General features: G+C 43.1%; 1 protein-coding gene across 1 annotated transcript; it reads right to left on the bottom strand.

Annotated features, from left to right (window-relative positions):
• Positions 1-40: 40 nt before the first annotated feature.
• KCTD13 (potassium channel tetramerization domain containing 13) lies at positions 41-13,300 on the bottom strand. Its single transcript, XM_037065412.1, has 6 exons — positions 12,660-13,300; positions 11,187-11,356; positions 3,249-3,338; positions 3,109-3,161; positions 2,243-2,438; positions 41-795 (listed from the first exon to the last, which is right to left on the bottom strand). Exons 1-6 carry the CDS (start codon positions 12,901-12,903, stop codon positions 559-561), a joined length of 990 nt encoding a protein of 329 aa, XP_036921307.1. The 5' UTR covers positions 12,904-13,300; the 3' UTR covers positions 41-558.
• Positions 13,301-24,478: the final 11,178 nt, after the last annotated feature.

The raw sequence follows: 24,478 nt of genomic DNA, 5'->3' as shown, positions 1-24,478 counted from the left end.
TCCTGGCCCTCATCCTGGGAGTCAGCACCAGATCCTCAACTCAACGTTATACCAATAATTTAATAGAAAATTAAAATAATAAATAATATGAAACAGATTGAGAAGATAGCTGAGCTGGTGTAGGCCCAGGCCAGCCTAACACAAAGTTAAGGAGGTCGGGAGAAAGGTAAGGGAAATGAGACAAACTACCCTGCACAATGGTCAGGGGGCAGCTCAGAACGTGGTGGGTGTTATTAAGGGCTGGCTTGACACTTTGGCATATATAATGTACTAAAAAAAGAGAATGAGAATTCTAAATCATTTTAAACCAGCTGGTAAGGGAAAATAGCAGGACAAAAATGGTGACGAAGGAATGAATGTAGGCCTCTGAAGGGCTCTGACTGAGGGAAGGCGCTGGAATGTACCATGTTATTAGCAATGAAGTTGGAATGAATGGAAAACAGCCAAAGTGAACTATACCATGCAATAAAAGGACAGAGGGAAGACCCACGACTTGGCCAGCAAAGCCGGGGCAAAGGTGTGGGAAGAGGGCCTGGGTCCTAGGGAGAAACGTCAAGATTAGTCTTTGAAGACAATCTGTTGGCCATGAGGACGTTCATCATGGGTGATGTGGCGCCGAACATGGATCCTGCGGACACGGTGCTCTCGGTTCTCCTCATCCTCCCCTCGGCCCGCCCCGCCACCTCCAGCTACACCCCCTGTGGCCTCCAGGAGGGCTGGGTCTGGGCCCCGGGGAGTCTCGTAGATCAGGATGTTCAGGGTCTCCTCAAAGATCCGGGCCTCTGGGAATTCCACCTGCAAAAGGCCAGCAACCCCCAGCTCCCACCCTATGGTCCAGTCACACAACCACCCCCTTCCCCCAGCTGCTCCTGCACTGGCACACCTCTGAGTCTTTGCAATCACAGTTTCCTTGGCCTGGACTGTCCTCTTTGTAACTGCTTTACTCAGCAAAGTCACACTTATAATTCAAGGTCCGACTCTGAAGTCAGGTGGTTATTTGTTTTCTCTCCTTTGCTACCAAGTCTCTTGGTATATTCTTTCATTAGACAAATATTTACTTAATGACTGCACTGTACCAGGTGTTGCAAACACTAAGAATATAGCAGTGAACAAAACAAAGTTTCTATCCACAGGAAGTTTACATTCTAGGGGGAGAACATAGACATACATTTAATAAAATATAGACTGTCAGATGATGACAAATGTTATGAGAAAAAACTACAACAGGAAAAGAGGTGGGGATGGTCATGGCTGGGAATGTTGTGAGAGCGCTTAGAGAAGACCTCACTGAGAAGACGACATTTGACCAATGGCCAAAGGAAAGTGGGGTGGGTGGGGGGAGCCAGGTAGGTAACCAGAGGAAGAGCAGTCTGGAAAGAGGCCACAGCAAGTGTAAAAGCTCTGGGACAGGAGTGGGCTTTAGTGCACTAAGCAGCAAGGCCATGAGCAGCAAGGCCAATACGACATGGAGTGATGAGGAACAAGCAGAGGGGATGAAGCAAAGAGGTGACTGGGGGTTCCCCTTCCGTGGGTTGGAATCATGTAACTAACATAACCCTTAACAAGCTGCCTTCTAATTGTCGATCTTCCTGTCTTCAAAAAACAGGAAGTTTCCTGGAAGCTGGGTCATTCATTCGTGTATTCAATAAATGTTTCCTAGTTTCCACTGTGTAATAAACTCTTCTACTAGCCTCCACTAGTGCTGGAAAGATAGTAAAAAATATTGAAAAGATACAGCCTTACCCTCAAAGAGCTAACACCTAGGTACTAAAGTAAACCCCCTTTGTCTCAGGTTGTTGAGGTGAAAGTTCATGAGTGAAGGTGTCCCAAAGAAAGTGATGCATGGCTTGGGTCTTAAAGATTAAGGATAAATTCATTAGGTACACAGAGATGAGGAAGAATAATCCCAAGTAAAAGGAACAATGCGTGCAAAGTTGGGAAGGTGTGAAATAGTATTGGTACTTAGAGACTTGCAAGATCTCTGGTGTATCCGAGGCACAACCATCATATGAAGGTCAGAAGAGACTAGGCACTGACAAGATCATCACAGATGAGAGTGTATGGCATCATGGTTTACACTCTAGGGCCTTTAGGTAAGACCCCAAAACTTGGAAGTCTGTCCTGACTCTCAGTGATGGACTTTCCCCTGCCTGATCTGCTGAGCTGCCTTTGTCTAGGGTCCGGGTCCAGGTCCTGCCAACCACCATAGCCCTCCCTAACCAGGCCCTGAACCCCTTCTGACCTTGGTCTGCTTCTTCTCCGTGGCATAGACAATGGAGGTGCAGCACACCTCGGCGATTTTGCGGCCCTGCCCGTAGAAAGACCAGCAGCAGATCTCGTCCCCCAGTACATCCTTGAGGAAGAGCAGCCGCCCATGGAAGCGCAGGGCCAGTTTGTCAAACAGCTCGATGTTCTTAAGTAGGTTGTCATCTGAAGTGCTGAAGACCGGGGCCCAGGGGACCTCAGCACAACTGGCTTCCCTCCCCCTGTTCCCCCCAGCATAGGGCCCACATACCCAGACTCTGGTCCTGCCCATGGGTTTGGCATCCAGCAGGGGGCTTCCTCCACCCCTAGGGCCAGGCCAAGCAGGCCTCAGCAAGGAAATAAGTAGCATTTGCTGAGAAAAAAAAATCCCAGCACAGCAGGGTGGCTACCCGTGCAGTCTCTAGAGTCAGGCTGCATCACCTGGCATCCTAGCTCCACCACTTCTTAACTGGGTGAAACTAGGCGCGTTACCTCACCTCTTGGTGCCTCAATTTCCTTAACTGTAAAATGGAGATCAAACCTCCCTCAAACATTGTGAGAATTATGTGATTTAATATATGCAAAGCACTCAAAAGTAATGCCTGTTATAAAATAAGCCCTTTGTAAATACTAGTCATTATCATCTAATCCTCACTGAATCCGTTTACTGATAAAACTGATGCTCGGAAGTGAAAAGAACCTGCCCAAGGAACCCAGTGGGTAAGTGGCAGGGCTGGAACTCTCCTCCAGGCAGGCGCCTTTTTGTCCCTCTCTTTGGCCACAGCCCTCCCCTTGGGCCAGGAGTAGGGCTGCCTTAAGCCGAGGATTCAACCCCGTGCACCTCCCTACCCCCACGGTGGTCACCTGGTGTAGGAGTACTTGTTGTTACTGCGGTTGTGCAGGAGCTTCACCACGGGCTGTTGAGGGAGAGAGGACGGAGAAGGGTGGGGATCAGGCTGCAGGGAGGCCCCCAACCTCCACCCTACAGGGCTCAGGGGCCTCACCTTGGAGGTGCTGGCCAGGAGCTGCTGCTCCTCCTGGGGAGATGTCACCATGGGGATGAGGCACAGCGGGGACAGGTTCTCCCGTTTTTGCTGAAGAAGAAGCGGAGGGTAGTTAACAGCACAACCAAATGTCACTCACTCACCCACTTAAAAGCCTTCAAAAGCTGCTGGCTGCCTTTGGGGAAAAAATCCAGACTCCTTAGTTGTCCACAAGGCTCTGCATCATCCAACACCTCTGATCGTGTCCCTACCTCCTTCCCCACCGATGGCCGCTTTGTGGCACATCCAGCTTGTGCCCATCTCGCCCTTTGCTCTTCCCACTACAAGACAGTCTGCACTCAGTTGTTTGTGGGGCTGGCTCCTTTGTACCATTCAGATCTCAACTCAGATGGTGCCCCTCAGAGAATACTGCTCCTCCTCCCTGAGCTACCTGACTAAAGCAGCCTCCTCTACTTCCTTTTCAGAATATCAGTTCACTTTCTTCATGGCACGCGGTTTCTCACATGTTTTGGTTTTGGTCTATATAGCTTATGGTCTGTCTTTTCCCATCTAAGTGGTAAGTGCCTAGCACACAATAGATGCTCAGTAAGAATCTGTTGAATGAATAAATCTGGCTTGCTGGGAGGCTGGAGACAGAATAAGAACCAGACACACAGGCTTATTTCTTTTTCTCTGTCTTCTAGAATCTTCATGTCAAAACTTCTCTCACCTCTCCCAATCTAAAAACAAAACGTGCCATTCTAACACAAATTCCAAACACTTTTTTGACACACCCATACATCTTTTTCTAAAATTAATATGGAATAGAAGTCTAGTAATATTTAGGTCACGTTTTAAAAGGAACCAGGAGGAAAGACTAATCCTACCAAAAACACCCTACAAAGCTGTAATAATGAGAAGTGCGGTTTTGGTGCAGAAACAAACACAAACAATGGAACACAACTGAGTTTGGAAACAGACTAATGTATATATGAGAACTGATATTTACAATGAGGACACCAAAAATCAGTGGGGGAAGTAGGAATGTGTTTTGATTATTGCTGTGTAACAAATTATTCCAAAACTTAGCAGTTTAAATCAACAATCAACATTTTTCAGTTTCTTATGGGTCAGGAATTCAGAAGGGGTGGTTCTGTCATGGGGTCTCTTATGAGGTTACAGTCAAGCCAGCAGGGGCTTGCAGTGATCTGAAGGCACAACTGCGTCTGGAGGACATGTTTCTGAGAAAGCCTGTTCACGTGGCTGGCAAGTTCATGCTGGCTATTGGCTGGAAACATCTGATGCCTGTCACTTGGGCCTCTCCATAGGTTTGCTTGAGTGTCCTCATAACATGGCTGCTGGCTTCGCCAAAGCAAGTAACTCCAGAGGGAGCAAGGTGGAGGCCTCACTGTCTTTTATGACCCAGTCTTGTCAGCCCTATTCAGTATGGGAGAAAACTATACAAGAGAATGACTACTAGAAAACAAGAATCATTTGGGATCAGCCTTGGAGGCTGGCTCCCACTGATTCAAATCCCTTCCATATGCAAAACACACTCCTTCCCTCCCAAGATCCCCCAGAGTCTCGTCTTATCACAGTATCAGCTCAAAGTACAGAATCCCGTCATCTAAAACAGGCCCAGGTGAGGATGAGGCTCCTTGGGTATAGTTCCTTAACTATTGTTCCTTAAGTATATTTGCTCTTGATCTGAAGACCTGTGAACTAAAGAGACAAGTTTTCTCTTCTACACACCCAATACACAGTGGTGGAACAGGCATTAGGATACTCACAGGCACTGAAAGACTCTTGTTCAAAAGGGTAGGGTGGGGGGTCACTGCTTCATGGAAATTCTGTAATCCAGCTGGACAAATGTTGGGAGCTCTCTGATGCCTAGTCCTGTCCCAAGATGATTCTCCATGGCGCTTGGCTCTGCCGAGTCATCTTTTTCCATGAAACAGTCCATGCTTGCAGCTCCACGATTTCCTTAGCCTATTTCCTGCCTGGAAAACTTTGGGGATCTAAAGTCCTATTCTCCTCTGGCGCTGTCTCTGTCTCTTCTAGTGTTTCTGCCAATAGAATTCTCTTAAACCACAGACATAAATCTTCGTGAGATAAATTCTTCTCCACTTTGGGCTCATGCCAAGAATGCTGAGGGACAGCACCTTTAAGCTTTTTAGTTGTACTATTACTTGATCAAATACTTCTCTGAGGTATCTTCTTGGATATTTTTGAGGTCTTAATAAAATATTTTACAATGACATCCTCAGGTTTATCTTTAGATCATGTTTTACTGAAAACACCCTATGTTTGATCTATGCCTAGAAGCCATTTGTTCATTTTAACATCATTCATTATTTGGAAAGGTTGGGAATTTCCAAGCCTAATAATTCCCGGCTCCTTTTTGTTCAACTGTTCTTCCATTGGCTTACCATCTCTTTTATTTTACTGTAAGCAACAAGAAACCTGGTGGCAACTTCAATATTCTGTCTGGAAATCTCTTTAGCTAGGTAACCCAGTTCATTGGGTACTATGTCAAAACTAAAGTCTTGACAGTAATTTCCTACTTTCTACATTACTGTAGGAGACAGCGTTGCTAAACTTCCACCACTATATAACAAGGATCACCTTTACACCAGTTTCCAGTAACATTTTCCTCACTGCAACCTCCTCAAAGGTCATCAGACTTCTATAAACGGACTCCTTAAAACGCTTTAGGCTTTTATTAACAATCTCCCTCTTTCCAGTTCTAAAGCCACTCCCAGGTTTCAAGTTTTTGATATGGCAGAATCCCACTCCAGATACCAAAATCTGTTATCTATTGCTGGGTAACAAATTACTACAAACGTATGGGGTAAAACAATAAACATTTATTATCTCACAGTTTCTGGGAACTTGAGATTGGCTTGGCTAGGTGGTCCTGGCCCATGATCACTTATGAAGTTGGAGTCCAGATGTCGGCCAGGGCTGTAGTTACCTGAAGACCTGACTGGGCCTCAAGGATCCACTTCTGAGACAGTTCACCCACATGCCTGAGAGTCTGTGCTGGCTGTGGGCAGGGGGCTTCAGTTCCTCACCAAGGAGACCGCTCCCTAGAGCTGCTTGAGTATCCTCATGTGGCAGCTGGCTTCCCCCAGAATGAGTGATTCAAGAGAGGAGCAGAAACAGCAATGTCTTTTGTGACCAAGCTTTAAGTCACACACTATCATTTCTGCAATATCCTACCAGCGACATAGGTCAGCCCTATTGAGTGTGGGAGAGGACTAAACAGAGCCAGGATAAGCAGGAAGCAAAAATTCTGGGCAATTTTGGTGGCCATTATGGACACTGGCTAGCACAGATTAACAGATGGCAGTGGGAAAACTAGCTCACTCTATGAAGGACAAAAAAGTTACATCCCTTTGTAATTCACATTTACAACAGCAGATTCTATTAGATAAAAAGACTCACATATGAAAGATAAAACTATAGATATTAAAATGTAGAATGAAAAAAAAACTTCTTAAACAAGATCTTAAACGAATACACATTTAGGAAAAAAGAAAGAAAGAATCTGACTACATTAAAATCAAGAATTTCTCTAGTTGACAATGGAACGTGTGATCCTTACAAACAGCTCCATGTAATAATGTTAAAGGAATGATAGAATTATAATTATTTCACAACTCTAATGAAATTATTGATTCAGGTAAGGGTAATCAGTTGCTGTGTGGTTGACAGGTAACTGTCATTCATATAGTCCCAAAATAACATCATACAGATTACTTTACAGTTAGCAACAAGGGAATATAACTACAATGGAAGGATCACACCAACATCACCTAATCAAGGGGCTAATTCTGAGCATCACTAATAATGAGTCATATTAACAATATTATGCCCTGGCTGATGTGGCTCAGTGGATTGAGCACCTGCCTGCACACCAAAGTGTTGACAGTTCAATTCTCAGTCAGGGCACAGGCCTGGGCTGTGGGCCAGGTCCCCAGTAGGGGGCGTGTGAGAGGCAACCTCACACTGATGTTTCTCTCCCTCTCTTCTCTCTTCCTCCCCCTCCTAGAAATGATGAATAAAATCTTACAAAAAAAAAAAACCATTATGGATGTGTCCATATAAAATAATATGAAATATATAAAATTACCTAAAATGTATTTTAACCAAAATGTTTAACATCAAGCCTTTAAATCCATCATTTAGCTTACAGAAAATTCAGAATGGGGCCCATTACAAACCAAATGATACCACAAGTAAACAACCAGGCAAACTTGGAACTAGGTGATTGTGCAGGACCACTGGTGGTCTCTTTAACAAGTCAGCATCATGAGAAAAAAGGGACTGTTTGGGATTGGAGGAGCCTTGAAGAACATAATAACCAGACATGATGCAAGGATCTAGACTGGGTCCTTACTCGGATGAGCAAGCTATAAAAGACATTTCTGGAATGAATGGAGAAATTTGCATATACCCTGGATTTAGCCAAGATAAATTTTATTGACATGGAAAGATGGCAATTATTAAAAAACAAAGCAGATTACAAACAGCACATATGACATGACTGTATTTTGGCACATGCACACATGCACAAAGACAAACACCCCAAAAGACCTTGAAGGACATTTGCTATTTTTATATTTTTAATCACCTAAATTTTAATTTTCTAAATTTCTGTAACATATACATAGTGCTTAAAAGTAATAAAATGGTTATTTACAACAATAAATCAAGGATTTCCATCCAACAACAGACACTACAGGCAGCTGACATTCTAAGAGAAAATACTGGCAACATCTAAAACTGACTAGAGGCCCTGGCCAGGTAGCTCGGCTGGTTGGAGCATTGTCCTGATGCATAAAGGTTGCGGGTTCAATCCCTGGTCAGAGCACACTCATTGGTTGCAAGAATCAACCAATGAATACATGGATGAGCAGAGCAACAAACTGTTGTTTCTCTCTTAAATATATAAATAAACAAATAAATAAGGAGAAAATTATGTAAAAATAAAACTGACTAGAAATTACCTGAAGCAAACTTTTTCAATTGGGATTCTTCAACTGATTCTGAAAACCCAGCAAATAACATGAGTAACTATTTTCTTAACTCTCTTGATGATGATAGGTAAATAGTACTACTTTAGATAAATAAGAGAACAATAAATTTATTATGCAGAATACATGCCTTAGGGCAAGAGGGCTTAATTCTCCCTATGAACTAAACTAAAACATACAAGGATCACCTGTAAAACAATCAGATTAGAAAAAAAAAACCTCAGTAGAAAATTTGGTAAAGAATATGAATAGGCAATTCATAGACGGGAAACCACAAAAAACTAATATATGAAAATATCTCATTAGTAATCAGAGGAATGCAAATAAAAATGAGATTCACTCTATACCAATTAGATTGGCAAAATTAGAACAATGGATCATACTATGTGTTGCAGAAATGTGCAGTAACAAGATCCCTTATGAACGGCTAATTAAAAAGTATAAAGTGCTACAGCCATTTGGGAAGAGTAATCTTGATGATACTGTTGAAAGTCGTTTGTATGTGTCCTGTGACCCAGCAATTTCACTTCCAGCTACAATCATGAGAAACTCTGACCCAGCACCCACTAGGGCACATGTGTAAGGATGCTAATGGTGGCACCGTTTGTTGGGGCAGGAAGTGGGGAGGCAATCTAGGTCTTCATCCTCTACTATGTAGAGCAGCATAAATAGATCTTCAAAAAAGTGTTGAATTACCCAGTAAGAAACAAAACACACGATCCATAACTCAATGCCACTTATGGAAAGTTAAAATGCATATAAAACAATGCTTTAGCTGTCCTGACTGGTAGGGCTCAGTGGTTGGGTGTCATCCCACAAACTTAAAAGTCACTAGTTCAGTCCCCAGTAAGGGCAATATGCCTGGGTCAGGCAGTGTTGCAGGTCAGGTTGTGGGTGTATAAGAGGCAACCAATCGATATTTCTCTCCCTCTCTTTCTCCCTCCCTTCCCTCTCTCTAAAAATAAATAAATAAAATCTTTTTAAAAATTTAAGAATGCTTTAGCTTTTCAAGGGTACAAACATAATCCAAGCATATGTATCAAAACATTAGAATTGGAAGGGTACCTATGGGGGAAGGGACATGGCAGGGGATTGAAAATGAAGGAAAAAGATAAGAAGAAAAGATTTCATAGATGATTAAGGGTCATGCATTTGAGGAGTATGATGAACTCTATTCTGTACCTAAATCTTAAAAACAAAACCCTCCAACAATCGAGCAAACACTAGTCAAGTGAGGTGGGGATGGGAATGGTCTCAGGGAAACCTGGAAAAGAGATAGCTAGAGTACAGAAGAAAAAGCGCTTGCACTTGGAAGTCAGATAACCTGGGGCTGCACGTGAGCTCTGCACTTAGTAACTCTTTGACCTTGGATGTACCTCCAACTTGCTTCATTTTTAAACAAATATCAAACAAGGGCACAAGATGTACATACAAGCAGAGAGGGAAATTACTCCTGACACACAGGAGTAACTCTGTGGGTGTGAAAACATTAGATAAACATTAGATTCAGGAGTGAGTGTGAGATAACATTAGATAAATGTAAAACTATAGCTCAGGAATGTACTTCCAAGAACAACCAGTTCAAACTGCAAGTGGTTAGCTCTGGCTGGTGTAGATCAGTGGACTGAGTGCGGGCCTGCGAACCGCACGATCGTGGTTGATTCCCAGTCAGGGCACATGCCTGGGTTGCAGGCCAGTTCCCAGCAGGGGACTCACGAGAGGCAACCATACATTGCTATTTCTCTCCTTCTTTCCTTCTCTTCACCTCTAAAGATAAATAAAATCTTTTTAAAATTTTTCAAAAAAAAATTGCAAGTGGTTAACCATTAATGGGTCTCAAACAGCATTAACAGTAAAAAAAAAAAAAAACCAACAACAGTATGTCAGAGTGTATCACTGAAAGTATCATTTTATAAATCTTATATATATATATATATATATAGCATTTTTTTTAATGGGAGGCAGTCACAAAGTTTGAAAAACATAGATACAGCCCAAAGAAATTCTATACTTTTGGATTCCAAGAATAAGTATTTCCCAAGATAACAGACACTTGCTCATAGTTGCCACTTTTTAATATATAAAGAACATCAAAAAAGAAACCCTTATAATCTCCATTAGTATTGTATCATAATAGGATATTTTTAACATTGTAAAAACAGGACAGAATAAAAGGCTTTATGTAAAACTCACTACATTGTACATATTTCCTCGTTTTCCTATCTTTTGGAATATGACAACAGAATGCCAGAGGTAGGAACTGGCTCACTCAAGATTACCCAGTCAGCTGTGGCGGAGGTGACACTTAACCCATATGTCCTCAGAACCCTATGAGATCCACAGAAATGAAGCACAGAGGTGGGGCTCTGGAACCCCCAACCCTGTTTTATTGGGGGTGGCCCTGCTTCTATGAGATTTCATTGCAAAAAAATTTTTAAGCCCCTGGGGTGGGGTGGGGTATTGCCTGGCAGGATAGAACCAGATTGCAGAGGTCATTATATTCCAGTTTAAATTTAGATTTTTTCCCTAGTGGCACAAGAGAGTTATTTACGATCTGATTTCTAGGCAAAAGGGAGAATAGATTGGGATTATGTCTGAGGGTAATTAATTAGGTGGTAGTATAAAAACTGGTTTGGCCAGGTAGAAACAAGAAGCAGAGAGAGAAGTCATTTAACCACCAAAACAGTCTTAGCATGAGATGTTGAGAGGAACCCTGGCTGAGGTGGCAGGAATACAGAAGACAGCACCCACAAATTTTCTAGGGCCATGGCTAGTGAAAGCCAGGCCAGAGGCAGCCTCTCTAGGTAGTACCCCATATTTCCTTTTATTCTTTTAATGTACTTACATCTAACTACTTAAGCCGCTCTCCGGGGACATGGGCATGGGGCTGGAACTCAGGAGGTGGTGAAGGGACCCTCACCTGCAGTGCCAGCTGGCAGTCCTCAATCAGGCCCTGCACCAGGTAGTATCGTGCTTCGCCTAGTAGTTCCCCCAGTTCTCTGGTGCTCTCAGGAAGTGGAACGGACCCATCCCGAAGGTAGTTGAGGATGGTACCAAAGTGGCGGCCACTACGGTCAATCAGCACCCAACCTGGTGGGGTGGGGAGAGGAAAGATAAAGGATAGCTTTTCTGGGGGCCCTGGAACTACTGAATTTTTATGAAAAGAAGGATTCTAAAGCTACAAGTCTGAATTTTTCTGACTTCTGCCTTATCCAAGAATATATTGTTAAAACATGCCCAGTGAGTGTTCCCCACAGACCCCCTTTTCAACCCCAAAGAGTACTGATTCCCTCCCAAGTCTGTCCTATACTGAGAAGGTTCTCACCATGAGAAAGTTCTTCCAGATTACCTTATCAATAACCCTCTAACCTTTCGTGTTAACTCTAGCCATTCTATTTAATTTAAATGTCTACCCCACCCTCTAAAATCACTACTATTTTAACCTTTATATTCACCATAGAACTTATTACTATCTGGAATTACATGCCCCCGTTTTTTGTATGTTTAATTGTTTACTGTTATCCCCTGTCCCCACAAAAAAGTAAACTTAGTAATCTCCTCAGATTCATTTACCAAAACAAAGTATCTTCAGCACTGCCACTTTACAAGTACCTACTCAATAAACAATTTCTTCACCTTTAGATTTTTGAAAACTGACCTCCACCCCCCAAATGTTTATTTTCCTGTCCTCCCAATCCTTGTTAACCCCCTCCGAATTCCAGCCCCCCACCAAACTTCTAGCTTCCACTTGGGCATATGGGGCCCAAACCTGAATGCAACACTCCAAGAAGTAAGGTTTACCTGCCAAACAGAACTCTCCACCCTCCACTCCGGTGTCCCTGGCAAACCCAGAGCAGCCTTCTCCTTCTGCAGTCTGCATTTACAGATGGATTCCCAGAGTGCGTTAGGGGAAACACAGAGACCAACAAGATCCTCCAACTCTCCGGGCTGGCTGTTAGCAGTGCTAAGTTAGAGTGCTAGCCAGCTGGAAAAAAACTGATGAAGGTGGCCTGGCACGATGCTGCTGGCAGCAGGGCGGGTTCCCAAGCTTTTTTGAGCTGAGGAGTGAAGGGTGGGAGAACTGGGTGGGAGTGATAATGAAAATTCTGAAGTGACATGTTGAATCACTCACCACTGCGCCTGGCAGAGCTGGGGAGGGGAAGCTGTTCCCTAAGTGTACGTAGGTTATTGCTGGGGATAAAGACTGGAAGAAGAAGGAGATTATGAATGAAAAAGGGGAGATGAGATAGGGTGTGGGGGTTGATGGAGGTGAGAATGACCGGACTGGATGGCAGTGAAATGAGAGAAGGGGCAAGAAGACACTAGGCGAGAAAAAGACTAGGGGTAAGCATCTGGAGGATGGAAGACGGCACAAGCGAGGGCATCACAGTACCTCCTGCGTCCGTGAGTACCTCCGCGCGGCCGCTGAACATGGTCTTGAGCATAGTGTCCTGTCCCGTGAGGGTGCGCAGCGTCGTGTAGTGCAGCGAGCCCCCCACATTCAGCTTCACGTACTTGCTGTTCGGAGTCTGTGGCTTGAGACCGTCCGCGGCGGAGCCGGGCTCGAATCCCCAGGGCTTAGGGACTTCCAGGGACAGGGCCTCGGCCGCCGCCGGGCCGGAGGCCTCCGCCGACATGCCAGGTGCTGGCGGCGGTCGGCGACCTCAGGCTCTCTGCGCGCCCTCCGCTCCCAAAGACCTGGCACACGAGCTCCGTGGCCAGACGGCTGGACCTACACGCCCACACGTCTCCGCTACTCAGAGACATTGGCCATCAGTCCCAACACGCCGGCACCTCCCCAGAAACTCGGCCCAGCAGCTGCGCAGGCGCCTCAAAGCTCTGTGCCCAGCCCCGCGAGGCCGGAAGTGCGGAGTAAGCGTGTTGGCCTTCCGCTGGGTGAGGGGTCAAGCGGCGGCCGCGGTAGAGCTGGGGTCATGTGAGGTTTCCCAGAGTGAGGTGAGCTCGGTTAGTTAGTACCGGAGAGCAGATCCCGGAGGCACCCGGCCGCCTGCCTGGTGCAGACAGCGACGTCCCGTCTGGGGGTTGGGTTTCCGCTTTCAGAGTGGTTTTCTCTCTGGGCCTCAGAGAGGCAGGCGATTGGGCAAGGTATCCCGCCTGCCAGCCCCCCGAAAAACGAAAAAACAAAAATCCAGTTGAGTGAAGATCAAGTTGGCTTTATTCAGCCATTCATGAATCAGCAGCCCATGTAGCAAATAGGAAGGCACTCCCGAAGCTACAGAAAAAAGGTTTTCAAAGGTAAAAAGGAGGCCAAAAAAGGGAAAACTATTAGCAAAGAATGCATTGTTTCAGGCAAGGTCGCCCTCCCAAGGGGACTGGAGGGAGTCATTCCATGTTGACAGGTTAAAAGTTACATTCCTGGGAGATCTGGAGGTTGCAGTTAGGTTAGGTATTAAGTCTTGGTTTGCTGATGTGGGGCTTAGCACAGGTGACTCCCATTCTGGGCCTGTTTTTGTTTGTTTTTAGATTTTAAAAATTTATTTAGCTTTAGAGGGGAAGGGAAGGAGAGAGGGAGACAGATATCAATGTATGGTTGCTTCTCATGTGTCCCCTGCTGGGAGCTGGCTTGCAACCCAGGCATGTGCCCTGACTGGGAATCGAACTGCAGGTGTCTGGTTCGCAGGCTCACGCTCAGTCCTCTGAGCTACACCAGCCAAGTGTTTCTTTTTAACGAGGAGGAAGAGGAGTGGTGTTTGGGGAGGAGGCAATAGTGCTAAAATATGCAGAGGAGTGTGAGTGGGTAAGATCATCGCGAAGGGCCTCTCTGAGGAAGTGGTACTGAGCAGAAGCTGAGAAGAAACGGCCAGGGAGAAGTGGGAGGGCAGAGTTTCAGGCAGAGGGAAGGGCAAATACAAAGACCCTAAGACAGGAACAAGCTTGGTGTATTTAAGGAGTAGAAAGAATGTCAGGGATGGCTGGAGCAACTGGGCAAAGTTCTTAGATCCCAGCTAATGTGGTGAGATACCTAACCCTGAAAGAAAGAAGAAGTAAGATAGAAACATGTTGTTGACAACAAAGTGTGGTGAGGAATGTGATGTAACCGTACAGTTTAATGTCTGGCGGGGAGATTTGTTGAAGTGGTGTGTTGTGTCCCTGAGAACTGGCTTGTTTAATCTCTTTTGCCCAGAATCAGGACGTTTTCTCTGGTCTCTCATCAGTGGCAGTTGGCCTTTGGACAAGTTCTGGAGGTACAAGGTTGCAGAGCACCGTCCTTACGGATCCTTGAGCCAACTAAATCTGGGCCAGATACTGCTTCCTTTGTGTTTTCTCACGGTTACTTTAATTTGTATCCTTATCTTCCCAACTGATACAGTTTCACTAGGGACAGTTTAGAATTGCAGTGGCCATTTTGGGGAAGTTTTGACAAGAACAAGATTGTTTATTTGAGAGGTACCTCAGAACAAAAGGGAAAAAAACTGTCATGAGGAAATTGTCTTGTTTGTCAAGCAGAGATTATTTTAACATAGGCCATATTTTACTTCCATGCTTTGTAGATTAATAAATGCTGCCTTAAAAAAGATTTTTATTTATTTTTGGAGGGAGAAAGAGAAGGAGAAAGAGGAAGAGAAACCAATGCGTGAGATGTATTGATGGATCCATGCCTCCCACAAGCCCCCACCTGGGGACCTGGCCTGCAATCCAGGCGTGTGTCCTGACTGGGGTTAAAACTGTGACCTTTCAGTTTAATCCACTGAGTCACACCAGCCAGGGCTAAATGCTGACTTTTTAATTGTGTAGCTCTATTAATTTGTCAAGTGCCTGCTATCTTTTCTCCTTGTAGAGGGATCACTGATTAAATTTTACAGTGGAAATTTCATATTTCTCTTAAGTATTTAATAGTTCCCCATCACTATTTTGCTGTTTGTTTCCCTCTCCTGGAAAACGTTAAACTATTAAAAATTATTCCATTGTATGTGTGTGCTCTAGGAATAACCAATCTACTTAAATACTTTAAAATGTCTTACAGATTTGTTATACTATATACGTTTCCTTTGTGGGCACTTAAAAGTGTATTTATGTAATAGGCTTCATTATTATAATTATAAGATAAGACAAGGCCTTAGTTCCAAGATAAAAGAAGATGTTTGGCATTATCTATGTCTTTCAATTTGTCATCAAAAAATAATGCCAGCACAATATTTTCATTTGTACAGGGTTAAGTTTCAAATGATTTAAACCTTTAAATTGTTTATATTGACTTTATGAATTGTTACCATAGATTTCAGTTTTATTTATCTTTTTTAAGTTTTTTTTTCAGTCACCATGCTGTATATTACTTTCCCAGAATTTCTTTATAATTGGAAGTTTACAAATATATGTTTATATATAACTGGAAGTTTGTACCTTTTGAACATCTTTACCCATTTCCCCCACACCCCGCTCTGGTAACCACACTTCACTATCTTACCTCTCCCTATCCCATTTTCCTTCTGGTAATCACCATACTGTTGTTTGTGTCTATGAGGTTGTTTTTTTTTTCTTAATCCCTTTTCCTTTTTCACCCAGTCCCCCAACTCCCCTCTCCTTTAACAGCTGTCAGTCTGTTCTGTGTATGTACGAGTCTGTTTCTATTTTGTTTATTTATTTTCATTAGAGTCCACATATAAGTGAAATTATATGGTATTTGTCTTTGTCTGAATGGCCTATTTCACTTAGCACAATACTCTCCAGGTTCATCCATGCTGTCACAAAAGGTAACATTCCCTTTTTTATGGCCAAAGTAGTCTTCCATTGTGTAAATATACCACCTCTTTTTTATCCACTCATCTACTGATGGACATTGGGCTATTTCTAGATCTTGGCTATTGTAAATAACACTGCATTGAACATAGGGGTACATATATTTTTTCCAAATCAAAATCAGTGTTTTGGATTTCTTCAGCGGTGTCAATATTTCTTTTCTTAGATATTTATATATTATTTTCTCTACAATTATTCTTCATTTTGCTTTTTTCTAAATCCAGGCTCCAAATTTAGACTAATAAAATCATTAGGACATTTTTTATGCCTAAACTATCTTTGGGTTTCTTAAAACTTCCATTAGGTGCCCTGGCTGGTGTGGCTCAGTGGATTGAACACCACACTGTGAAGCAAAGGATTGCCAGTTCAATTCCCAGTCAGGGCACATGCCTGGGTTGCAGGTCAGGTCCCCAGTAGGGGGTGAACGAGAGGTGCATCAGTGCACACACTGATGTTTCTCTCACACAAAGACCTGCTACTGTACCTAAAAAAGACAAAACAATAGAAATAGGACTTCCGCCAAGATGGAGGCATAGGTGGAAACACTGTGCCTTCTCCCACAACCAAGTTTGAATACAACAAAGGTTTGGAGAAACAAGGACACAACCAAAGGACAGAAAATTGAATTATACGGAAGTCCGACTACATCTAACCGTTTAATGGGGACGGTAAGAGGGGCAGAGCCAGCAGCGAGCAGGGTCGGGCAGGACAGGTCCCCTGACCCAGGCGCGCAGGCAGCCGGAACCAGTTGGGGTGTGGGGCAGACTGACTGCTGTCACACATTCGCACACAGTGAGACAGACCACGCAGGCCCCAGGGGGCAAGGGCTGACGGTGGTGGCACACTTGCGTGCAGTGGGACGAAACGCGTGGGCCTGGTGATGGTGGCAGCTGCGGCACTGGTGAGGGCCGAGGCAGCAGGCGGCAGACAGGACGCCATAGTCCCTCTTTGACCCCGCCCCCACATACAGTGTCACAACCCAGCGACTTAGTTGCCCTGCATTGGTGAACACCTTAGGGCTCCGATCCTGCTATGGAATAGGCACAAACAGCCCAAAAGATGGTGCAAGAAGAACTCAAAGTCCCAGAGCCAATAACTCTAAGCGACCGAGAAATTGCCAGCCTCTCAGAAGCACAATTTAAGACACTATTTATCAGGATGCTCACAGAACTGGTAGATTATAGTCACAAATGAGAGGAACATATGAAGGCTAAACTAATTGAAATGAAGGGAGATGTCCAGGAAACCAATAGTGATGGAAAGGGAACTGGGACTCAAATCAATGGAATGGACCAGAAGGAAGAACGAAACATCCAACCAGAAAGGAATGAAGAAATGAGAATTCAAACAAATGAGGAGAGGCTTAGGAACCTCCAAGACATCTTTAAACGTTCCAACATCCGGATTATAGGGGTACCAGAAGGGGGAAAGAAACAGCCATGAGTGGAAAACTTATTTGAACAAATAATAAAGGAGAACTTCCCCAGTCTGGCAAAGGAAATAGACTTCCAGGAAATCCGGGAAGCTCAGAGAGTGCCAAAGAAGTTGGACCCAAGAAGGAACACACCAAGGCACATCATAATTACATTAGCCAAGATTAAAATGAAGGAGAGAATCCTAGAAGCAGCAAGAGATAAGGGGACAGTCACCTACAAAGGAGTACCCATCAGACTGTCAGCAGATTTCTCAAAAGAGACCTTACAGACAAGAAGGGGGTGGAAAGAAGTATTCCAAGTCATGAAATCCGAAGACCTACTGCCAAGATTGCTTTATCCAGCAAAACTTTCATTTAGAATGGAAGGACAGATAAAGTGCTTCTCAGATAAGATCAAATTCAAGGAGTTCATCATCACCAAGCCCTTATTATATGAAATGCTAAAGGGACTTATCTAAGAAAAAGAAGATAAAAATATGAACAGTGAGCATGGGCCTACGAACCAGACGATCGTGGTTCGATTCCCAGTCAGGGCACATGCTTGGGTTGCAGGCCAGTTTCCTGCAGGGGCCAGTTCCCTGCAGGGGATGAACGAGAAGCAACCATACATTGATGTTTCCTTCCTCTCTCCTTCCCTTCCCCTCTAAAAAGATAAATAAATAAAATATTTAAAAAAAATATGAACAGTGAAAGGACAGCAAACTCACGTTATTAACCACACCTAAAACAAAAGCAAAACAGGAGGACAGCTAGATCAGGACTGGAACCATAGAAATGAAGAACACATGGAGGGTTAGTAACAGGGGAGTGGGAGGAGGAGAAGGGGGGAGAAGGTACAGAAAATAGCATAGAGAGTAGGTAGAAAATAGATAGGGGGGAGGGCAAGAATAGTGGGGGAAATATAGAATCTAAAGAACTTGAGACACGTGGTTATAAACTAAGGGGGGAGAATGGTGGGGGAGGGAGTGCGGGGGGAAGAGAATGAAGGGGGGAATAGAACAACTGTAATGGTATAATCAATAAAATATATTAAAAAATAATAAAAGTAAAAAAACAATAGAAATAATTAAATTGTTTGGAATTCTCGAAATGTTCATTCAAAATCATTATGAGAGCTCATTTGTCTAGTAAACTCATGCCCTCGCTGGCATAGCTCAGTGGATTGAGAATGGGCCTGAAAACCAAAGGGTCACTGGTTTAATTCCCAGTCAGGGCACATGCCTGTGTTCCAGGTCAGGTCCCTAGTGGGGGGGGTGGGGGTGTGAGAGGCAACCAATCAATGTATCTCTCACACACTGATGTTTTTCTCCCTCTTTTTCTCCTTCCCTTCTCCTCTCTCTAAAAAGAAATAAATAAATAAAATCTTTAATACAAAAACCTAACAAATCAGGAGAATTTACTTTCCTAAGTTTTTTACACATGAGTAAAGTATATTAATATAAATATCTGTCAATTATTGTGTGCTTTTCCAGCTAAAAAATTATGTGTAAGCCAAAGATTGGTATGATAACTACAAAAAGATCTGTTTTCAAGATTTTGGATTCACACACCCCTTTCCCTTTTTGTACATGAAATGTCTGAACAGGCATTAGGGGTACTCGTTAATTATAGGGCAATCATAAGAGGCCTACTCCTTATTTCCGTCTTTCATTAGGTCCAGTAGCCAAGGCATAGCTGCCTCACCTAAGAGCTATAGCAATAATAGCAGAACGTGTGAAACCTTCCCTTGATTTATTTCTAGGGTCTTTACTAACTATAATGGTTACCCCCATGCTAAAGACTTTTCCATTCTAAAATGCTCAATACTTCTTGATCAGTGGTATATCTACCTATGAAATATTATTGTTCTCCTTTTATACACCACTGTCCAACACTGTAACCCCATAAATCCTTTTTTTTCTTACACAAAAGAGAAACACATGGTTGTTTTTCTCTTAGGGAATTGTCAAATCCTGCATGGAACTTCTAGATATACCCTAGTAGAGCCCTTATTTAATTGTGTTTGTTGATGATGATTAATTTTTTAAAAAGCACAAATAGCTAACATTATAATCAGTAGTGAAAGACTGAAAGCTTTTCCTCTAAGATCAGGAATAAGGCATGAATGCCCACTTTTGCCATTTCTATTTAACATGGTACTGGAAGTCCTAACCAGAGAGTTAGGCAAGAAAAAGAATTAAAAAGGTATCACATTGGAGAGGAAGAAGTAAAATTATCTTTATTCACAGATGACATAATATATAAATAGGGAATCTGAAAGATTTCATACAAGAAGCAGATCTAATATATACAACAATGTTGTGAAATATAAAATCAACATACAAAAGTCAATTGTATCTATGTACACTAACAATGAACACTGTGAAAAGGAAATTAAGAAACCAATTCCATTTATAATAGTCTCTAGAAGAATAAAATACCTAGGAAATTAAAGACTTGCCCAGTGACATATACAAAACATTGCTGAAAGACATTAAAGAAGACCCAAATAAGTAGAAAGACATCCCATGTTCATGAATTGGAAGGCTAATGTTGTTAAGATGTCAACACCACCCAAATCAATCTACTGATATATGTAATCCTATCAAAGACCAACAGGGTTTTGGGGTTTTTTGTAGAAATAGAAATATCTGTCTGAAATTTATAAGGAATCTCAATAGACTCGAAGAGCCAAAACTATTTTGAAAGAGAAAAAGAAAGAGAGCCAGTGCTTTCTGATTTTAAAACGTACTATAAAGATATAGTCATCATTGCAGGAACTAGTATAAAGGACACATGGACAATAACAAGGGGGGTGGAGAAGGGAGGGAGGAGGGGAGGGATGGGGGGTGGGCTGGGATGGGGGTAAAGGGCAGAAAACTACTTGAATAACAATTAAAATTTTAAAAATAGGAAAATGAACAGTCATCAAAACAGTATGGTACTGACTTCTAGTCAACATGGAAGCATAAGTAAACATCGTTCTTGCATCCTCCCAGAAACACTGCAAAATTAAAACTAAACTACAGAACAATTGTCATTCAGAACCACCTTAAATCTAGCTGAATAGAACTCCAGTAGGAGTATAAAGAAGAAGCCTATCAGGACTGGTAGGAGGGGCAGAGATGTGGAACTGGCTGATCGCACACCCATGCATGGTGGATAAAAACCAGGAGTGATAACTTGGGTATGGAGTTCCCCCTGAAGGAGAGAGGGGTCCCAGCCCCACACCAGGCTCCCAAGCCCAGGGTTCCAGTGCTGGGAAGAGAAGTCCTGATAACTTCTGGCTGTAAAAACCAGTGGGAATCGAGGCTGAGTGAGATGGAGGGCTGTTGGAGTTGCAGGCAGTTCCTCTTAAAAGGCCTGTAAATGAACTCACTCTGACTCACTCATTCTGAGCTCCAGCACTGGGATAGTAGCTTGAAAGGCAACAGAGACAGATAGAGGGAAACTCAAATGTCTGGCATCAGGGTAAGAGCTGGGAGGCAGCAGCTTTCTCTCAGTCAAAAGTGCTGGCAGAGGCCATTGTTTGATGAGTCCTTCCCCCATAGAGACAGTAGGCAGGCCCCATATCTGAGTCTCCATCAACCCAGCTATCACTGTTTCCCCCATCCTGTTGATTCCCTGAGACCCTGCCACATCAAACTTGGGAGCCCACCCAAGCTGTTTCCAGTGCCTTTTCCACACAAATGGCCTGTCTTGGCTCCTGCTTCAGACTTTCCTAAAGTCTCTCAAACAAGCAGCATCTGGCCTCCACAGGCCCTACACCTGTCACTAGATGGCCCCAGACCTCACACTAGCAACAATCAGCTGCAGTTCACAGAGTGGCTTCTACTGGGCACCTCCAAACCCAGCACAAGTACCAGCCATCTGTAGACTACTTTGTAGCTCAAGCTGGGTGGCACTAGTCAGAACATGGGAAGCAGCTGACCTTGGCCTCCACCTCCCCTGAAGCCCCAGAGCAAACACACCCAGTGGACAGTTTCAGACCATGTAGAAACAATACCCAACTACCTCCACATTGACAGACTCAGAGGTGGACTCAGTGGACACCAGAGTCCCTGCTGAAGTAAGTCCTGCTATGTGGGGTGGGCCCCTGCACAGGTGATCCTGCACAGCAGTCAGTGGTCACCATCAGTCCTTAAAGCAGATCAGCTTGTGGGTAAATTCTTCCTTTTGACATGCCAATAGCAATCAAGCCTTGACTACAATAGGTGGCTGTACATAGCCCACATGGGGAGGTGCACCTGGAGTGCCCAGCTTGGGTGATAGGGGGTGGTTGTGCCACTGGACTTCACAGAACATCTACTACATTAGGCCACTCTACCAAGCCCAGGGGACATAGCAACTCTACATAGAAATAAACACAGGAAAGTTACCAAAATGAGGAGTCAAAGAAACACGTCCCAAATGAAAGAACAGAACAAAACTCCAGAAAAAGAATGAAACAAAGTGGACACAAGCAGTCTACTAGATGCAGAGTTCAAAAACACTGGTTATAAGGATGCTCAATGAATTCAGGGGAAAAGTAGTTGAACTTAGAAACTTAAAAGCATAAAAGGGGACATGGAAACAATACCAACAAGAAGCAGTCAGCCCTGTCTGGTATGGCTTGGTTGGAGCATCATCCCCATAAACCGAAAGGTCACAGGTTTGATTCTTGGTTAGGGCGCATAATCACAATGTATGTTTGGTTCCCAGTCAGAGTGTGTGCAAGAGGCAACCAACTAATGTTTCTCAATTGATGTTTCTCTCCCTGTCTCTCTCCCTCCCTTTTCCTCTCTCTAAAATCAATAAGCACATCTTCAGGTGAGGATAAAAGAAACATAGCCAATCAGAAATGAAGGATAAAGCCCTGGCTAGTGTAGCTCAGTGGATTGAGCATGGGCTGTGAACCAAAGGGTTGCTGGTTTGATTCCTAGTCAGGGCATATGCCTGGGTTGCAGGCCAAGTCCCCAGCAGGGGGTGTGTGAGAATCATCCACACATTGATATTTTTCTCTCTTTCTCCTTCCCCTCCCCTCTCTCTAAAAAAATAAATAAACAAACTTTTTTTAAAGAAAAGAAGGATACACTAACTACAATAAAGTATAATTTAAAGGGAGTCAACAGTAGAGTACATAAAACCAAGAATCAAATCAGCAATTTGGAATATAAGAAAACAAAAAATACCCAATTAGAACAGCAAAAAGAAAGAGGAATCAAAAAAAATGAAGATGGTGTAAAGAGCCCTTGAGACAACATCAAGCATACCAACATTCAGCTCATGGGGCTGCTAGGAAAAGAAAAGAGAGCAAAAAATTGAAAACCTATTGAAAAAAAAAACAACAACAAAACTCCCTTAACCTGCTGAAGGATACGGACATACAAGTCCAGGAAGCACAAAAAGAGTCAAACAAGATGAACCCAAAGAGGCCCACACCAAGACATGCCATAATTAAAATGCAAAAGTTTAAAGACAAAGAAAGAATCTTAAAAGCAGAAAGATAAAAGCAGTTACTTACCTACAAGGGAGCTCTCATAAGACTTCCAACTGATTTTTCAACAGAAACTTTGCTAGCCAGAGGGATTCACAAGAAATATTCAAAATGGTGAAAAGCAAGGACCTGCAAGCAACATTACTCTACCCAGCAAAGCTATCATTTAGAATTGAAGGACATATAAAGAGCTTCCCAGACAAGGAAAAGCAAAAGGAGTTCATCACCATTAAACCAATATTAGATGAAAGGTTAAAGGGTCTCCTTTAAGAAAAAAATGTTTTAAAAAGGTAAAAAATATGAACAATAAAATGGCAATAAATACATATCTATAAACAAATGAATCTAAAAAAACACAAATAAATAGAGAAGCAGAATGGAAACAGATTCATGGATACTGAGAACATTTTGATGATTGCCAGATTGGAAGTGGGTTGGGGGAGATGGGTGAAAAAGGTGAGGAGATCAAAAAGTAAAAATTGGCCCTGGCTGGTGTGGCTCGGTGGACTGGGTGCGGGCCTGTGAACCAAAGGATTGCAGTTCAGTTCCCAGTCAGGGCACATGCCTGGGTTGTAGGCCAGTTCCTGGTGGGGGACACATAAGAGGTAGCCATACATTGATGTTTCTCTCCCTCTCTCCTTCCCTTCCCCTCTAGAGATGAATAAATAAAATCTTGAGAAAAAAAATTACAGCCCTAGCTGGTGTAGCTCAGTGGATTGAGTGCAGGCCTGCAAACCACACAATCGTGGTTCGATTCCCAGTCAGGGCACATGCCTGGGTTGCAGGCCAGTTCCCAGTGGGGGACACATAAGAGGCAACCATACATTGATATTTCTCTCTCTCTTCCCTTCCCTTCCCCTCTAAGATAAATAAATAAAATCTTTAAAAAAAAAGAAGTACAAATTGGTTGTTACAGAGTAGTCATAGAGATATCAAGTACAGCATAGAGAACAGAGTCAATATTTTAATAACTATGTATGGTGTCAGGTGGATACTAGATTTATCTGATGAGTACTTAGTAAGTTATATAATGTCTGATCCTTGGGGTGTACACCCAAAGCTAATATACCCTTGTATGTCAACTGTAATTGAAAAATTAAAAAAATAATTTAAATATAAAAAACAGTGTGGTACTGGCATAAGAACGGACAAGTAAAACAATAGAATAGAGATTCCAGAAATAAATTCTCACACATATGGGAAAATGATTTCCAACACGGGTGACAAAACCACTTCATGGAGAAAAGACAGTATTTCCAACAGACGGTGTTGAGAAAACTGTGTCTCCACATGCAAACAGATGTAGTTGGACCCTGACCTTAGCATATACTAAAATTAATTCAAAATGTATCAAAGACATGAATGTAAGAGCAAAAACTATAAAACTCTTAGAAGGAAACATAGGGGAAAAGCTTCATGACATTGGATTTGGCCATGACTTTTTGGATATAATACCGAAGGCAAAGGCAACAAATGAATAAAATAGGTAAGTTGGACTGCAACAAAATTAAAAACTTCTGTGTATCAAAGGACACAATCAACAAAGTGTAAAGATGACATAGAA

The sequence above is a fragment of the Sturnira hondurensis genome, unplaced genomic scaffold (assembly GCF_014824575.4).
Source record: "Sturnira hondurensis isolate 20B ecotype Veracruz unplaced genomic scaffold, ASM1482457v3 Scaffold0015739, whole genome shotgun sequence".
Lineage (NCBI taxonomy): Eukaryota > Metazoa > Chordata > Mammalia > Chiroptera > Phyllostomidae > Sturnira > Sturnira hondurensis.
Note: the sequence above shows the minus strand (reverse complement) of the source record. Positions and strands in the feature narration are given on the sequence as shown.

Excerpts from the sequence above, each read along its gene's own strand:
- KCTD13 (XM_037065412.1), bottom strand. The coding sequence starts at position 12,903 with ATGTCGGCGGAGGCCTCCGGCCCGGCGGCGGCCGAGGCCCTGTCCCTG. Across the intron at positions 3,339-11,186 it reads ACTGCCAGCTGGCACTGCAG|CAAAAACGGGAGAACCTGTC; the intron begins GTGAGGGTCCCT and ends CTTCTTCTTCAG. Across the intron at positions 3,162-3,248 it reads TCCTGGCCAGCACCTCCAAG|CCCGTGGTGAAGCTCCTGCA; the intron begins GTGAGGCCCCTG and ends CTCCCTCAACAG.